Source organism: Lissotriton vulgaris, unplaced genomic scaffold, assembly GCF_964263255.1.
Source record: "Lissotriton vulgaris unplaced genomic scaffold, aLisVul1.2 SCAFFOLD_1346, whole genome shotgun sequence".
Lineage (NCBI taxonomy): Eukaryota > Metazoa > Chordata > Amphibia > Caudata > Salamandridae > Lissotriton > Lissotriton vulgaris.
Window position 1 is genome coordinate 596,445 of NW_028245861.1, and position 19,192 is coordinate 615,636.

General features: G+C 45.2%; 1 protein-coding gene across 3 annotated transcripts in view; it reads right to left on the reverse strand.

Moving 5' to 3' along the window:
• The window catches only part of CLDN11 (claudin 11), a 131,472-nt gene that overhangs the window by 62,469 nt on the left and 49,811 nt on the right, over window positions 1–19,192 (reverse strand). For all 3 annotated transcript variants that reach the window (XM_086949181.1, XM_086949180.1, XM_086949179.1), the window contains exon 2: window positions 13,584–13,748. In XM_086949181.1, coding sequence (XP_086805307.1) covers window positions 13,584–13,748 — 165 coding nt within the window. The remainder of the gene's footprint in view (window positions 1–13,583; window positions 13,749–19,192) is intronic.

The following is a 19,192-nucleotide window of genomic DNA, read 5'->3' on the forward strand; positions in this document are numbered from 1 at the left end:
CACCATGATCGTGATTGCTTTTCAATAAAGCAATCTTTTATTTTTTTTTGTAAAGCAGCCGGTTTTCCTTAAAGGAAAACGAGATGCTTTACAAAACGAAAAAAGATAAGTTTTCTTTCTTTTTTTTTATGAATCTGCCTGTTGGCGAACACAAAAATTCTTGACACATCTGGCCCTAAGCGATTTGCACAGAATCACTGGATGTTGAGCTAATGCCGAGACTAGAACCACAGGGCATATCATCAACAAACTGTGATGAACATCGCAGAGCGCACTTAGCGCAAATTTCTTTAACGCCGGCTATCGCCGGATTTGATCCCCGAGATAACGCATTATCATCAACGCTTATCTCCATGGCAATGGAAAATCCGGAAATAGTGACGAAATGAGGGAACATCGCTGGAAATCCAACGATACAGCTTCAGCGCTAAGGGAATCCTTGGTGATAGGGAGATGTGGACTTAGGCCTAGAATCCACCTCCTTTTCTGAAATTTTGTAGACGTTAGCTGATGGCGATAACCGCAGTTAGCGCTGCTTTGTATATCACTATGGGTGTCCTGGGTCAGCTTGTTGATACAGAGTAGTGCAGTTAGCAATATTTCCCATGTTGTTGAGAGAGTAAACACCTTCTTTGCATCTCATTAGAGATGCGATGCGAGGCGTTAATGGAACCGCGACTGACACAAGGAAACACGCGCTGATGCGTATTAGTGTGTCCCTGCTAATAGTATGGTAATTCAATCGCCGCTTATCGGCCGAAAACGGCCTTTAGAGTGGCGTTGTTGGCCTTGATAATATGCCCTCTAGTTCCCCAGCCCTGAAGTCAGCAGCTCTGGCAATTACGCAACACCCTCTCTCCACTTTCATGGTTAGTAGTTGGTTCTCTTTTAGGTGGCGTTCACAGGAGATATGGGCTGGTGCAAGCTGCCTCCTGATGAGAGCCCCGGCATCAATTTGTTTTACAAATTAACCACTGCCTACCAGCCATTCAAAGGAAATAGGCTAACATGTTACTGACTCTGCTCTCCTCGCCCAGTACTCCATTTAGAGACACTTGACTCGCTTGAAGACAGTCTCAACCCCAGCCCTTCGACTTTCAGAGGCATTGGCATAACATGGATTGCCTTTACCCTTCTACTGGCAGCCTTTCAGGGGCACGGAGTCATTAAGTCACTGACTCTGCTCAAGTCCTATCATTCTAACAGGAACATCTGTCTAACAAGGGATTACTTGCGCCCAGGTTGAGTGTCATTTTGTGTGTGAGAGAGTGTGAGGCTGGTGGGCTTATTTGAAGTTTGGTATGTGTGTATTGTTCAGTGTGTGAAGGTTGTGTGCAGTTTAGTGTGTGTGTGTGTGGCTGGTGCACTCGTGCAGTTTGGTGTGTGTGTTGTGTTCAACGACTGGGAATTTTTGTGCAGTTTAGTGTGTGCGAGACAAGAGTGATGGACTTGAAATTTAGACCATGGCGAGGAGGCCCTTCTCTTCACCAGATCAGGGGCGGCCTTAGGCATGTGCAAGCTGTGCACCTGCAAAGGGCCTCCAAACCAAAGGGGCCACCAAGCCAATATATATCCTTAATATAAAAATCCTCTGAGGATGGATACATATTTGCGTGGCGGCCCCTGGCAGGGATTTGGCAGCCTCCGGCTCTGTTCCACTTCCAAACACCCTGACCCCCCTCTTCACTGGCCTTTGCTCCTGCATTCCTCCTGGTTCCTGATTGCTCCTTTTTTTCCTACCCACTGCTGGCCCGCTGGTACCTTCCTGAGCTCCGGGCGGCTCCGCCCCGCCCGGACCCCCTCCTCCGGGGCCCCCTACCTACGCTCGTGCCCAGGGCCGCCATGAGCCTAGAGCCGCCCTTGAACAGATATCCTTCAACAAAGCAGTTGAAAGACTCATCAAGGGTACCAAGCACCATGCTTGTTCCCCTGTCCCACTGTCAGTATTTTCTATTCTGTTCCTGGGGTGAGAGGGCTCAAGTAGCCACGCTTCGGTGTGGCTAGTGCTGCACAGACTGTAGAAGGAGGCGCTTTTGATTAGATCCAATAAAAACAAGCAGCAATGGAAGAAATTAGTGGGGACACAGGATAAGCAGCAAGGCAGGAGGGGTGGGGGATGGGCAAGCAATGAAGAGGGAGGGAAGAAGCAATAGGATGCACAGGCGAGTGGGGGAGGGTGCTAGCAATGATGCGAGAAGAGCGCCCAAGAGGAAAGACGGCCTGCATATGCACTCGTATGGAGTGCTATATAATGCATTCAAAAAGTACCTTCTGAAGTGCGTAACCAGTGGAAGAACACTGGCCACTAACTACTTGCCAGTGAACAGAAGCTGTACTTGGGCCATGCTCCACGGCATGGGCAGGCAAAGCAGAAAGACGTGCAAGGTGAAAGCAGGCCACGTGCTGGCCAATCAGAAGCATGAAAATCAGAGCAAAAAGCCATTGCGACTGACTGGAAATTGTTTCAAAATGGGGGAGTAATAATGGAGCCAAAAATGTATGATTTTCTCAGACTGAGCAGAAGGTAAGAAATGTCGGGGCTACATGTTATATATATGAAAACAGAATACACCTGCCGAAATTCTGGAGGTAAAATCATGTTATGACTTGCAGACCACCATGCGTAGTACCGATACACAAGAATATTGATAATGCTACCAGAAAGATGAAGACCATATAGGTCCTGTGTGCCAGGAGTAGTCAGAGAAATTGAATTCTGTATTTGTCAGTCTGAGCTTGCCATCAGCATCCTTGTTTGTGTGTTCCAGTATCTAAAGACAAATATGCTGGCCAGACTGAAGGTAGGACGAACCATTACTTATCTATATTAAATATACACGGGGGATAATACTTGAAGGACTGCCAAGAAAAGCAAAAGTGAACTATTTGTAAAGACCAGCTGTTTTCTGACCTCCAAAATGAGCAGTGCTGAAGAACTTTCTACAGAATCATCAGATCTTCTTTAGAACTTGTTTCAACAAATAAATAATTGACCTCAAGCCTGGATATCATCTTCTTGTGACACCTAATGGGTGTGCTTAATCATTCAGGCTAGTTCCTGCAGATGGGGCTTAATCAGGCCAAAGACATCATCAGGAGCCCACGTTCAAGCAATGCGCCATCCCTGTCTCCATTTTACAGCTCAGTCATTTATTTCTGCTGTACTTGATAGGAACAGTGTGCATGAGTTAGTTACAGATGCATCATGGTCTGACCTTGATGAGTATCTGTGATATATATATAAAAATGTGATTCTGTGTTTGTGCCAAAGAGTTGCCAGTAAAAACATTTGCAGCAGAAAACAAGTACGTTTTCTTTGTTGTCCTGTTGAATAATTTTTCACCCATGTACCTCTGATTTTTTTATGATTATATATATTCTGAGAAATGTAAAGGAAGCTGATGCCTTCTTTACTAAATAAATTAAAGTAGGTTTCCCAATAAAATAAATGATGATTACAGCTAGCTTCTTGCTGTTGCCAGAGACTTACTACCATACCATAACATGCCATAACATAACATTAGATAACATAACATGTGTATTTGTAAAGCGCATGTTCACCCATAGGTATCTTGGCGTTGAAAATGTTTATATTATTTACTCTAATAGTGAGTCATTTTACAGAACAAGCATAATAAGTGTAGAAAAATTAGTATTTATGGGGCAGATGTATCAAACGATGTTTTTGTCGCAAACGCTGCGATTCGGTAAAAAGCAGCTTTTGCGACAAAAAAATCAGAAAATGGAATGTATCATTTAAAACTCATCGATGCCCAAGAGAGCTCGCCCCGGGAGGTGCTCTCTTGGGCATCGAGGTACTGACGGACAGAGCGGGGCCTCCTTCCAGAGCAGCCAGCCAGGTAGAGGTGAGGCAGGACTATCCTAGATTAGAGGATACCTGGGTATGACCTGACAGACAAATGAAACGCCAGAATACCGGTGTTGTATAAAACTTTCTTTCTTTCTATATAATGTATTCACAATTGCAGCAGCATTAGCACATAATATATCTTGTCCTGAAGAAAGCCGCCGATACTCTGGAATAGATCAACAGGCTGAAACATGTTGACCATTAAGTGACAGTGGTTTTAAATCCATACCACTGTGCTGTTTCATTTTATCCCTGTCAAGTACAACACATGAATAAAAAGTCAAATAGTGATTCCACTTAGACAGTTTTAATCTCACCAACCCACTCCTTTTCACAGCGCTGCATACCTCACTACATCCATCATCTCACATATGGGATTACCATTCTGGCCCTTACCTGAAAAAACATCTCTGAGCTCCTTCCTTAAACACCGAAGTAGTAGCTCCCAGTGGTGACTAGGTTTTCCACACTGGTAAGGAGGACCCATATGATGAAGCATGTCACCTTCGGGTGAGTGAGGGTTCTTATCCTTAAGGGATGTCTCCCCCAGTCACTTTCCACCTGTAGTATTATGTTTGAGAGAGAGACTACTTATATGCTTATACACACATGTCTGAGACCATATGTGTATTATTTGAGATGACTTGGGCCCTGATCGCATACACACGTATGCAAGGGGGTTACACACCGGAGTGGACGGGGAGGGTGTATAACATATTAGGGATGGATGGAGGGATGGAGATTATTGCTGCCATTCATATGTCGACCTGTGGGGTTGCTGTGTTCAGAATGACTCTGCTAGTATGAACAATATGCTAGGGAAGACAATGTACCTATCATAGAAGCTCTGGGGGGAAGTTGGAGGAGAGAAGAGTTTGGGATTCAGAGGTTAATATTAGTTTATTGTATGGAAGTGGTAATAAGATTGGTGGGGACCCCGTGGGTCTGTTCACTGTCACTGTATAAATTGCTAATTTGAATGTATTTTCTGGAAGGACCAATGTATATCAAAAAAGGAGGAACCGTAAGAGGACGATATTTAACGGGATGTGTACATGTCCGGAAGACTAGTAGCACAAGAAGGGTACAAATTTACCCGGGTAATAATCTGCCTCTCTTGAAAATAAAGACTTAAAAAAAAACTTTCACATAAGTATTTCATTTACTTAAAAATACTTTAGATATTGAATCTATATTTACTGCCAAAGTGGGAAAAATAAATATTCAGTTCAGAAGTGATCTTCAATTAAATAACTTGTTGTATTCTTTGTGCATCTCTAGGAGCGCAAGATACTTTTGCTCACGTCGAGTGCTTTGAGGCCCAACCTACATTTTCCGCTTTGACAAATGTACAAATCCTTTGCCGCACAAAATAAGCATTTAGTAAGATTCGCAGAATGTTGCCTCATTAATATCAATTAGGCAGGATTCCATTGATACAGAATTACTTTGTTTGCAAGGAAGAAAGAATGAAAGGAATAGCAGACCTGTATTACCAAATTACTTTTTATATATTATGTCTCTGTGTTGTGCGGACGCAAACCCTGTGATTTTGTGAATTGCACAATTTGCAACAAAACACTATAGAACCTTTATCCCTATTTGCTTTATCCACCAACAATGGGAGTGCTTAAAACAGTCCACTCAGAAGGGTTAAATGTTAGGCTGAGAACTGAACATTTCCATTTCCTCTGCTTGTTCATCACCTATTGGAATGTGTGCATGCCATTAGGGCAAGCACTGATAGGAATGTTTTCTTAGGTCACAGAAGCTTTCATTGAATTATTTTTTTTTTAATAAACTTGTCCATGTTGCAATTTTTAAGATAACACAGAGTGCAATCACAACGAGAACATGTCAAGATAAAGCACAAGTGATGATGGCGAATTTTAGAAAAATAGGTAACACCCTAATATTATCTTGAAGAATGTCAAAAGAGATATAGCGTAAATGTGGTGGTAGAGATACATTGTAACTCCATATAATACACGACCTACAAGATTTTGCTAACTACTGCCAAAAGTGATGCCTTTTCTATTAAAGCTGAACAATAGTAAACCTTAATAAATGGATAATGCAAACTACATTTAGGAAGCGTTGAGACTTTCAGTATAGAACTACGGTAAGCTCAACTTTAGGAAACTTCTGAAGTGACCCTATTTTTGACTCAACAATGACTCTTGTCCAATGCATTGAGGGTCATCTTTGCTCTTTCATCCCAGTAACTACAGTAGTGTCAAAGAAAGCTACATAGAGCCCTATGCTTGCAATGTTACCAGCGTACTTACACTGAACGTAAGTATCTGTGATATTCATACACTGTAGCAACAAAATCTCAAGACATAAGAAGCAGCTGCATTGGAGTACAAAGATTTACGAACATTACCGGTGCACCCGCCATTAGGGTTAACCATAGCTCTCTGTAAATCTTTACTTTAGTATAAAAATTGAGTTTGCAAGATGGAGGATGAGAATTTTCCATAGAGAACAACCCCATTCCCCACTTCTACTTCCACTCTGCTGCCTGAAGAAGGTTCTGGGAAAAGTAGTATAACAGAGGCCTCCAAGAGGAGAGATCTGCCCTCCCGCCCTAATTGGCAGACTCTCTGTAATTGTGCACTCCACTGGATACCTATAGATGGTGGGCAACTACCAAAGTGATCAACTGTAGGAAGATAACTGAAGCTGTTTTGCATCTCTTGATAATATTTTGGATTGGAACCTATGTGGTCTTCCAACCGTTGGGCTGGGTGGGCCTACATGCCATAACAGAGTAGATGTCCAATGCATACTGGCACTCCACTGTTACTTAACCTCATCACTGCGGCGTGAATTCCGCTGCAGTGCTGAACATTCCAATTGCGGGTGTGGTCATCAGCACACGCCCGCCGTGACTCATGACGGCCGGGAGCCGTCATGAGCATCGAAGAGGTTAACAAGTTAATGGATAGTAACCATCTGATCCTTGATCCTTAATTAGCCCTAATAAATGTTTGTGAACTCAGACATTTAAGAGGCAGGAACATGTTGTCACATTTGCATGCCACTATGAACATGTCTTCAACGGCCCTGATTTTTGTCTGTGGAAGGGAGTGAAGAATAAAGTTTAGATTACCTACTCACACCAAGTGTAGTTTCTAGGGTTCTTAACTGATGAATTGTGGTCAGTGGTAGGTTAGTGCGTCCTTCTACATCCATCAGGGAGTGAAAAGAACAGGCCTAGATACAAGAAGAATGGTGTAAGAAGTCTTTGCCATTAACAAACTCATTTTGTCCTCTCAAGCACTGTCTATCTTTTGAGCTATTGCGATGCATGGATGCACGATGTGGATGTCTACTTCCACATCGAAGAGGACCAGATGATGACAAATGCCACAAGTGGAGGGTGAAGGTTCAGCATCCTTTTAATAGAGTTTTACATCACACACCCATGCGGTTCATTGGTACAGTGTTAATAGAGAAAGCAGGATTCATGCTGTATGTATTTCCACTTCTTTTGGTAGCGGCTGGTGTCGATAAGAAACCCTAATGCATTGATCATGTGAAAGGGACCACATCTGCATCCTCATCACCACACTAGAGTCAAGCACTTGAGTGCACCATGGTGTGTTGATGTCCCATTAGTAGCCAAATGGGCACTATGGTAAATTCCACAGTGTTCAATCTCTATTTGCTCTGCCAGATTCTGTTTTCTTTTGTAACATCTAATACGACCGTTATTGTAAGTTCCCTGGTAAAATCGACCGCAGATCATACCAACCCTATATACAACTATTGAGATAGTCTAGAGGCCTCAGACAATTACAGATGTGCCCCACAGTATGTGTGTTGCTTTGGGTGTTTGTTGGAACTGATTACCTCTTACAGAAATGTACTCATAGTATACTAGCCAGCTACAACCTTTGCGAAACCATACTTCCTTTACTTTCCAAAGGGAGTGGGTAAACTGCTTCCCAGAACGACAAAATCCAACACCTGAAGTCTCCTCTGGAATTTCTTAAAGCAACAATGTCACTGCCTCTCCTGCATCAAGTAACGCCACATTAGTTTCTAAATGACTGCCAATGGATTGGCTTCTCAGTGATGATTAACTTGCTGAGTGCTTTCTTCGTGTATGAGGGTTTATTTGGTATTTCCTATGCACTCTGTTGATTTGCGAGTGTCCATATATCCAAGTCTCATTTCCAGTATCTCCCTGGGCATCTGTAAGTGTGTCTCTCGCTCTCCATTTGACCATGTCTCCCTGTTCCAGGGTGTGAGTGTTCTAGTCTAAGGGACTGATTACGAGTTTTGGTGGTGCGGGAGCGGGCGGCACCACGCTCCTGGGCAATCAAAACTCACCGCCGCTAGGCCACCCACCAGATTATGACTGAAGAGTGATAGGGCAGGTGGTGTGGCGGTCCCACGGCAGTGTGGCAGTGCGTTTAAAAAAGGGATAGCATTGGGACCGCCAAACAAGGTTCCTGCAAGGCATGAACTCTAACGACCATGCTGTGCTGGAACTAGGACGCATGCACACAGGGGGGCACAACATGCGCCCCCTGCATGCATCCCCATGCAGAAGGGACACAGGCGGCCCTGTAGGGCCCTCTTTCATTCCTCACCGCCAGCAGGGTCATGGAGTAAGAACCATCAGACCTCTGGCGGTGAGAAAAGTCATAATATGCTTGGCGGGAATTCAATGGGCCCGCCAAGCATATACAGGCACATGCATCAAGCGATTTAGGAATCGCAAATGGTGCGAATCGCAAAATTCGGCCGTTTGCGATTCCCAAATCACTATTTGGGATGCATCATCCTAAAAGTGAAGAAATCGCTATTTTAGCGATTTTTTAAAGTGCGATTGCTTTTAAGGAAACGCAATTTTGTGATTCCTTAAAAGCAATGCATGAAACTTAAAAAAATTGCGATTTCGCAATTAGAGAGAAAAAATTACCATAAGGTTGGACCTCATATTAATTTAGCGAAATGTTAGAAATATGCAATTTTGTGCCTATTTTTAACTTTCATGTTGTGCACACACATGCCCTTAGGGCATGTGTGTACACAACATATGTGCATTGTTTGATTTCATGGGTGCAACAGGGTGTCCTTTGGACACCCCTGCACCCTTGAAATCGCAATCTCAATTTGCGATTAGCTAATTGCGAATCGCAAATTGAGATTGTCTTCCCATTCATTCCTATGGGCCTATAGGCCCATAGGAATGAATGGGAAGGGATTCCTTAATTGCGATTCGCAAAATGCGAATCGCAATTAAGGAATTCTAAGGAATCGCAATTTATTTAGCGATTTCTTAATGCATAGGCATTTGCGATTACTTAATTGTGATTCCTTAAAAATCGCAATTAAGGAATCGCAAATGCCGAGATTGATGCATGTACCTGATTGTGGCTTCAAGACTGCTGCACCACCTCCAGAGATCAATGGGCCCGATTCACAGAACTAACTTAAGACGAAATCCTAAACTTACTACTTTTGGTATTTACAGAAGTTAGGATTTTGTCTTAAGTTTGTCTTAAGACAGACTTAAGACAAAATCCTAACTTAAGTCTGACTTAAGTCTGTCTTAAGACAAACTTAAGACAAAATCCTAACTTCTGTGAATACCAAAAGTAGTAAGTTTAGGATCTTGTCTTAAGTTAGTTCTGTGAATCGTCCCCTCTGATCCCTGGCGGTTGTGGCAGTGCAATGGCGGTCTGACTGCCTAAGTTGTAATATGGTGGTTGGACTGTCAGCGTGGCTGTGGCTGGACGATCACCGCCGTGCCACCATGAGTGTGGCGGTTCGTGGACTGCCGACTCATAATCAGGCCCTATGTGTCTGTGGTACCCGGTCCCAGTGTACCTGCATCTGCTGCAGTTTCTACCATTCCCTTCTCCACTGCCCGTGGCTCCCAGTCTTTCTATGTGGAATCCACCGCTCGACAGCTTATGCCTCCCTTGTAGTGACCACATCTATCTCTTTCAGGCACCCTGTAGCCATGTATATGGCTCTCTGTACCAGCGCCCTCGCCTCCCTGTTTAGGTATTCCTCACTGCTGGTTTCCATTGTGCCACAGGGTCCTTTTTACAGGTAATTTACCAATGCACTGTGGGCAGCATAAGTAAGGGCCCGCACATAAGATTCATTTGATAGACATATTGACAACAAAATAATGTTGTTGTTGATAGACATATTGTGCTGTTATAGGTGAATAAGAAGTATGTGCTCTAATAATATGGAGCATCCACACAAGCATGAAAGAGTGAGCAGTAATGATTAACCCTCTTCTTTCTGGCTGGTGACCTACAGAGAGCAATTTTACCCCTTGTAGTGGCATTAAGTAAATATCAATGGGTCTTGAATGGTAAACAGAATGAAGGGAAGTCAGACACCTCGTATAGACCATTACTTCTCTTTGGGCCATATGTATCAAGGCAAAATGGGTACGCAAACGCCGAAATTCACAGAATTCCGGCGTTTGCCAACCCATTTTCGCTAAATGGTATGTATGAAACATTTTTGTTGCACAATAAGGAATCGCAAAATTTGCAATTCCTTATTTTGCGATTGCATTTAAGGAATTGCAAATTTTGCGATTCCTTAAATGCAATGTATTAAGGAAAAAAACATTCCAAAATGCCATTAAGGAATCGCAAATTACCACCAACTTCTAGTTGGTGGTAAGTTTCGAATTATTTCAAAAAAGCAATATTTTAAAAATCAAAAGGTGCCATGTGACGCTCATGCATGCCCTTAGGGCATGTATGTGCGCCATATGTGCACACATGTCATTTTCAGGGGTGCAGCAGGGTGTTCTTGAGACACCCCTGCACCCTTGAAAATATTCACAATTTGCGATTAGCAAATTGCGATTCACAATTTCCCCTTCGTTCCTATGGGCCTCCTGGCCCATAGAAATGTATGAGAAATTATTCCTTAATTGCGATTAGCAATTTGCTAATCGCAATTATGGAATTTTAAGGAATCGCTAAAAAGAAGCGATTTTCCACATACATACCATTTTGCCATTTCTAAATAGCGATTCCTTAAAAATCGCAATTTAGGAATCGCAAAACGGAATGTTGATACATATGGCCCTTTGTCTCTGGAGTCAAAATTGGAAATAATCTGAAATGTCTTTAATCTACCTTTTTGTATAAACAAAAGGTTAATGGTATTCATGCAGCAGCCCTCTCCTTGTCCTCTTATAGTTTGATAGTGCTATGCTTCGAACACTGGGTTGCTTGTTTACAAAACCATTTATGAAATTGTGATATTAAGCATGTCTGGTATCCTCCAAGGATACCTGACGAGTAAACTGTTTAAATACATCTATACTATGAATCTGTAGAGGCTTGCAGCAGTAAAACCCAGACTTGGGTGGAGGAGTGGACTTATCAAGGAAAAGTACCCATGAGAGTTTCTGAACACCTACAAGCTTGAAAACATGTTGATAGTCTCAATCTCCTCTCTGACCTTTTTCCCACGCTGAAGATTGTACTCCAGCAAAGGCCTGCAGTAACTCGCCTTCAAGGTTTGAAACTGAAAAGGGGAATGAAATGCTCTCAAACTTAGTAGGGACATTGGAGAAGAAGGGTCATATTTACAAAAAAAGACGCAGCGCGGCTCTGCAAGCAACTTAGCAGCGCCACGCTGAGTAATTTTAAAGACGCAGGAATGTGCCGTATTTACAAGAATATAGCACCCCTTGTGTTTACCCTTGCGCCTTTGCTAAAAAAGCTGCAGAATGCAACACACATAGAAAGAACAAAAATAGAGGAGAAATAAAAGTATTTTGTCTTTTTGCGCCACTCTAACGCCTGCTTTTCAATGGTGTTAGTTCTCAGCACTGCCTCAGATTTACAGATCATTGTAAATCTGGGGCAGTGTCAAAAGGCAATGAGTGTTGCGGTGGAACGCACACAGCAACATTCATTGCACATCACTTTGAGGCAGAAAACGTGAGAGGGTACCATATTTACAAAGCAGTGTTAAACCACACAGTGGCTTAGGGCCACATTGTAAATATGGAGCAGGGCATTGCGCCACTGGAGCGCCGTGAAAAGTGATGCTCCGGTGGTGCAAAGCCCTTGTAAATATGCCCCTTATTTTGTGAGCAATTTGCAAAAGCACACTCATTTAACTACATACTAAAGTCACATTCATTTTTCCGCAGACATGATGGAATTGTGCACCAAGGACACAGACCACCTGCGTAACATCAACGCCATGGGACTTGAGTGGCTTGTCTAGAACCGAAAGAGACACATTCATTGCCACAGTTAGTCATGTTCACTGGCACAGAGTGACAGATTTGGTGACACAGACAAGGAAACATATCCATTAACACACTGGTATAAATGGCCGCATTCACTAACATTGGGAAACACATGCAGTGACACTGGGGCGAGGTGACACATTCAGTGATACTGGGGAATGGACAGCCTGCATTGAATGAGGGAGACATCAAACCCAGGACAAGGAGACACTGACACCAATTCTTGGACAGAAAGTTACTGACATGGAACAGTTACACATAAACACTGACAATGGACTGAGAGACAGCACCCAGCTAATCAGTCAGGGCCCTGCAGGAATCCGCACTAGCTTACTCTACTAAGCACCACATAAAAAGCAGAGTTTTGCAATACAAGTATCAAGTAACAAAACATAAAACAGACATGGGCAGGCAGGGAAGACAAACAGGTCATCTGTAGAAACCAAGATGGGGCAACACAGAGAGTTGGACATAAAGGTTTGAGCATGAGAAGGCTTGGACACTGCATCCAAGTGACATTCTGTAAGTATCCCTCAAGGTCAAGAGTTATAACAACCTTCAGCCTGTCGAGGACATAGCAATGTAAGACAATTACTGCATAAAATAAAAGCAATATGACATAACATAGAGCAACACAAATCCCCAACACACATTATTTTGCACAAACAACCACCAATTGGCTCATGGATTCCAGTGTGTTGGTGAGTATACTTGGAAATGACCTTGGACTTTCCTTGATTGAATTCTTATCTATCAAGAGAGGTTTACCATTGGGATCCTGTATTTGATTGCACACCATTCTTGTGTGCTAGTCTACCATCAGATGCTGTTGGTGTGTTGTCGTCCTTAGCTTGTCATGACAAGGATGCCTCTGACCTGGACGCGCTTATTCTTGTCTGCACCAGAGTGTAGCACTGGGACCTGCATCAATTTTCACAACATTCCTTGTTCCTACCCTACCATCAGATGCTGTGGGTGTGTTGCCGGCCTTAGCTTGTCATGACAAGGATGCTTCTGACCTGGAAGCGCTTATATTTGTCTGCACCTATGCTGTTGGTGTGTTGTTGCCTGCCTTACCTAGGATCATGACGAGGATCCCTCCGACCTGGACGCGCTTGTACTTGCTGCACCTGAGTGGAGCACTGGGATCCTATATCAATTTTCACAACATTCCTGTTTCCTACTCTACCATCAGATGCTGTCGGTGTGTTGTCGGCCTTAGCTTGTCGTGACAAGGATGCCTCTGACCTGGACGCGCTTGTACTTGTCTGCACCAGAGTGTAGCACTGGGCTCTGCATCAATTTTCACAACATTCCTTGTTCCTACCCTACCATCAGATGCTGTGGGTGTGTTGCTGGCCTTAGCTTGTCATGACAAGGATGCTTCTGACCTGGAAGCGCTTATGTTTGTCTGCATCTATGCTGTGGGTGTGTTGTTGCCTGCCTTACCTAGGATCATGACGAGGATCCCTCCGACCTGGAAGCGCTTGTACTTGGCCGCACCCGGGTCGTGGCCCATCCGGATGCAGGGCAGGGAGGAGAGCAGCAGCAGGACAGCAGGCAGGCCCAGGATGGAGGCTGTGATCATCAGGGCTCTGGAGGCTTGAATGTAGGCTGTCAAGGACGACAGGAAGCAGAAATTAGGCCAACACAGCAAGATTAGCAGTCGCGTGCAACATCCCTATCCTGTCCATGCGCGCCCAGCTGCTCCTGCAACTCAGCTTCCTGTGCAAGAAGCTTTTAATCATCCCATCAAAGAGATCAACAACAAGCCATTCTACCAGCAACATCTCCCAGAGACACTTATCTGTTCATAACAGCCCCAAGCACGAAAATGACACCAGCAGCACAAATGAGAAACAGGCCATTGTCTCCACATGCAGCACTATGAGAGATAACAGCAAAACAAAGGTAGGACAATGCTACCAGGCTCTGGATTCCAGGAAGAGGTGGCTGGTCAAAGACACTGCGATGACGGACAATACAAACAGGGCTCCCTTTCTCACTCTGGGGCTGTTTACAGCGGAAGCTTGCCACTATTTGCTTCCTGAGTGTGTTTCCCAGCAGGAAAAAACATCAGAGAGTGGCCTTCCACTCCCACAGGAAGAAATTACAACATTCCCAGTCAGGTCACTTTACAAGAATGTATATTCACTGGGGATACAATGAGTCAGCCAAGGAGACTCATGTAAGTAGAAACATAGGGGTCTATTACGATGGCGGGCTGACTTTGTCCGCCCGCCATGGCCCCGGGAAATGGGAACGCCCGCTATGTGTGCGGGGGTTCCGCATGTGCAATTCGGGTGCGCCCGCCACACTGGTGGACACATTCCGCATTTTTTGCATTGGGGCGGACGGTGCTGTCAGCAGCACCCGCCGCGATACAAAAAAGGCATTTGTGCATTTGAATGCACAATGTGGCAGGCACCGCGCAGTGCCTGCCACGTCATCCATGCAAATGCAGGGGGGTACCATAGTTATCCCCATTGTGCCCCCCACCCCCAACATCCTGGGGGCCCGTAATGGGCCCCCAACTGTGGAATCTGCATGACTTTCCGTGACGGCTGCTTCCTGCTGCAATTGTATTATGGATGGCGGTGTCTAGAAAACACCAGCACCATATACACCCCTTTTCTGCCCAGTCGGCTCGTCGACCGGGAGGAAAAACGGCGGATGGTGTTCCCGCCCGCCGTGGTTCCCCCGCCATCATAATATGGCGGGGAAAATGGGAGGCGGGCAGGGGATGATGTCAGGTTGATCGCCACCGCCATGTGGGCGGTGACGATCCACCCGACATGATAATAGACCCCTAAGTAACTTCCACCTGGAACATCTGGGAAAAAATAAGGAACAAGGAGGGGCCTATCCACGTGAAAGCGTGGGTGAGACTATTGTATTACACAATGTCAAAATCTGCATATATCATTCAGTTTGATAACACAACAACAGTTTTTGAACATACAAAAAGAAGCAAACTGCTTGAAGCAAACTCCGTACAGAGAAGATGGACATTTAACAAATATTACTTTGCACAGGTTAAAGGAATCTCCTGATGGTGCTTTTTGTATTTTTTTGCACTGCGGCTAGTGTAAATCTGCTGATTTAGACAAGTTCGGATTGCTGCAATACCATCTTAGCAACGCCATGATATCAAAGAGAAAGGTGGTAAAATTGCGCTGTCTACTTAGGAGAATAATCCACTATATCTAAAAAAACCTTTGTTAAAAATATGGAGTAAAATCACACAAAAAGTAGGTATGGGGTCCCTTATGTGGTGGGCAAGCCCTGCGCATATCTACCAGTTGGTGTATGTGAGTACTTACAATGCACTGTTGCACTATAGATACTTCTGCAGTGCTTGCACAACAGAATTTCAATTCTGCAGCAGATAACATTGAAAAAAAATCCATCCAATTGACAGTCACTCATTAAGTCTACTTGGTAGGTCTGCTCCTGGGTTTGCCTCAGCTCAGCTCTAGTTGTGAAAAACTCTAAATCCAGAGGTTTTTCCACATCCTTCATGGCGGGGGTGCGGAATCCTCTGGTTGCGGCAACAGATTTCCCTCCTAGCTCATCTTTTAATCAAGCCACAGGCAAAATCAATGCTCTAATTTTGGGGCAGATACCCCATCGGATCAAGGCATTGAAAGAGTTGTCCAAGTTATATGTACACACACCCAGATGTCTAAAATAAGCAAGCAGAGCATAAAACGGTGTGTGTCCCTGCTCCCAACTTTCAGGTGACATAGAGGTGTGAGGGAGTAATCACAGAGCAATTTAATAATAATAAATACACTTTGCAATGGTTTACAAGTGAAAATCCTGCATCTACGCCTCCGGTGCAATGAAGGTATTTTAAGTCTGTATTATCAACTGTAAAACCTAAATGACTGAGAAAAGAGTATCTAGAAGTAAGGTGGTAAAGCAGTGCTTTAAATGGGCAGGTGCTCTCAGGAACAGAGTACCTGTACTTCTTTATTTTGAAGCGGAGAGTACCAGCTGCCTGCAAACAACTCCCCTCCATTTCTGATAGTAGGCCACGCTGTGGACACTTTTATGGAGACCTGCCTGCCATTAGCCAGACACAGTATGGTGTATGCTATGCCCCCAGGGCAGCTGCGAGCTTGCAGTGCCCTGAGGGCAGCACATTCATGTGAAAAACTGAGCTGCTGCTTTGAAGCTGCTCCTTGTTTTCAGAGTGTAAAGGGCAACCCGTCTGTAATTTTGAAGGGGATTAGAGATCCCCTTGCAGGCGGGTGCGGTCAGTGACTGCACCCGACGTCAAGGGGATGTCTGGGGGGTCCATGAGACCCTCTTTCCGCCTGTCGGAAGGCTGCAACCAGGGAGTGCACTGATAGTGCAACACCTTAGGGGGTGCACTGTCAGAGTGCCTCATGAGAGCTTCTTTGCGTCTGCGCCCGCAGCAGTAACACTTTGCGGCACAGAGGAAAAGGGATTCCCTCATTTGCATCTGGCCACGTCCCCAAGCAAATGAGGAAGCGCCCTCTTGAAAGAGTGCTGGTGCTGTATGTACGCCAGCGTTTTTAGTATTTCAGAAGGGGACGCACAAGCGTCTGCGGCCTCTTATGTAATACCAAAATGCTCCGGGGACGCGCAAAGCAAGCACAAACGCCTGATGCGACCCGGGGCACTTCTGTAATATGGCCCCGGGAAGGCACACATCTCACACTGCGCTAGGGCATATACTTTCCAGTACGAGGGATTCTAGCTGCACTTGCAGTGGGTGTCCAAACTCCACTTTGTCTTTGCAGAGATCTGCCCCGGCAGTAGCAGAGCACAGTGCGTGAAAGAATGGAAGGGGATCACGGCTCTTGCATTTTCCTAGCAGAGATTCATGTATGGAAAAGGTCTGTGGGCAATAGATTGGAGCGGCAGCACAGCTCGCGGGCTGACTTCACGTGTTCTGTCCCAGCAGCAGTGCAATATGTGTGACATCAGCCTGGCAGGGTGCACAGGGCTGGCACTGCCATAGCAGTAAGCTGTCTAGGGTCTCACTGGGACACAAAATAGACCTCGGACCAAAATAACAGTAGCCACATTCGCGAATCAGGGGCCGCATTACACATGCGGTGCACTTTCCTTCATTGCATCGGGTGCACCTTTAAAATGATGCACTCGGCGCAATAAAATAAAGTGCGCCTCATTATGGGGAATGTGCTGCCCCCTGGGCAGCTGCGAACTTGTGAATCCCTGGAGGCAGCGCATGAACGTGAAATACGGAGCAGCTGCTTTAGAAGTGTGGAGAAGTGTGGCTCAATGGTTAGAGCAGGCAGACCTCGATGCAGAGCTCTGGCCAGGGACCAGGGTTCGATTCCTGCCCCGGCGGGTCTCTGGCTCATTAATTCCCCAGACCGGATATTCTCGCCTTGGTGCCTATTCTGATTATGGGTCCCACGCTGCAACTCTGGGCAATAGTTTGCTTAGTCTCCACAACGGCCCCCACAACGCGAGGGATGCCTGGTCTGCACCATGGGGGTGCCCAGGAGTGGACACTTCACAGGGAAAGCCAGGAAGGGTTCCCTTGAAGTATTCGTACAAGCGCCAGGAAACCCACTGCGGGTAGCTGTGCGCTATACAAGTACGAAAACATTTACATTTACATAAACCCGCTCCATGTTCCACTGTTGAGGCAGCAACACGCCTGCACTTTCAAAGGGGAATAGAGATCCCTTTGCAGGCGTGGGCAGTCAGTGACTGCACCCGCCTGCAAGGAGTAGTCTGGGGGGCCATGGGACCCCTTCAGAAGGTTGGTCCTCGGAGGAGCACTGACAGTGTGCGACCACAGTGCGCCACCTTACCTTTTAGGTGGCGCTCTGTCTGTCCACCTCCTGAGGGCTTCTTTACCTCTGCGCCAGCATAGGTATTACAGCGCGGGCACAGAGGCAAAGGGATTCCCTCATCTGTGTGCGCACGCAGGTGTGTATGTGTGTGGGTGTGTATGTGTGTGTGTGTGCATGTGTGTACTGGTCAGCAGGGGGGGCACCACTTTCATACTGCATGGAGGTTGAGTGGGTGTGTGAGTGTGTGAGTGTGTTCTGGATAGGTGTTTGTGAGTGTGTGTGGATGTGTGTGTGTGTGTGTGCATGTGTGCCAGTCAGCAGGGGGCACCAACCTCATACTGCATAGGCTGAGTGTGTGTATGCGTGTTTGCACGCGCGGGTGTGTATGTGTGTGTGCATGTGTGTACCATCAGCAGGGGGGCACCACTTTCATACTGCATTGGCTGAGAGTGTGTATGCGTGTGTGTGTGTTTGCGCGTGTGCGTGTATGTGTGTGTGTGCATGTGTGTACCGGTCAGCAGAGGGGCACCACTTTCATACTGCATGGAGGTTGTGTGTGTGTGAGTGTGTTGTGTATGGGTGTTCATAAGTGTGAGTGTGTGTGTGTGTGTGTGCATGTGTGCCAGTCAGCAGGGGGCACCGATCTCATACTGCATAGGCTGTGTGTGTGTGTGTGCGCACGCACTGGTGTGTGTACATGTGTGTGTACCAGTCAGCAGGGGGGACCGCTCTCATACTGCATAGGTTTTGTGTGGGGGGGGGGGGTGTACCCCTTTTTCTTTTTTTCTTTTTATTTCACTTTTCACTCTGTAAATATGTGATTTATACTTGTCCAAGCCTAATCGCTGGTAAAATGTAATCTTGAGCAAATCTCTTTGTATATTTATGTATATAGAGATAACTCTAACCACTAGTATATGTAGTAGACCCTTGTACTCTCTACCATTCCTATGTGACTCTAAGAGCATATCCATTTGTATCTCTTCCTTGAGTGACCTGACCTTACTACTTGTACATTTGCAATTTTTCTGTTTATATCTCTTCCTTGTGTGACTTTACATCTTGAACATGTGCAATTTTTCTGTTTATATCTCTTCCTTGTGTGACTTTACTACTTGTACATTTGCAATTTTTCCTGTTTGTATCTATTATGTAACTCCTTATGTATCGCAACTGGTTCTTATGTAAAGCGCTCTGACACCTTCGGGTAATGTTCGCGCTATAGAAAAAAGCATTAAATAAATAAATAAAGAGTCC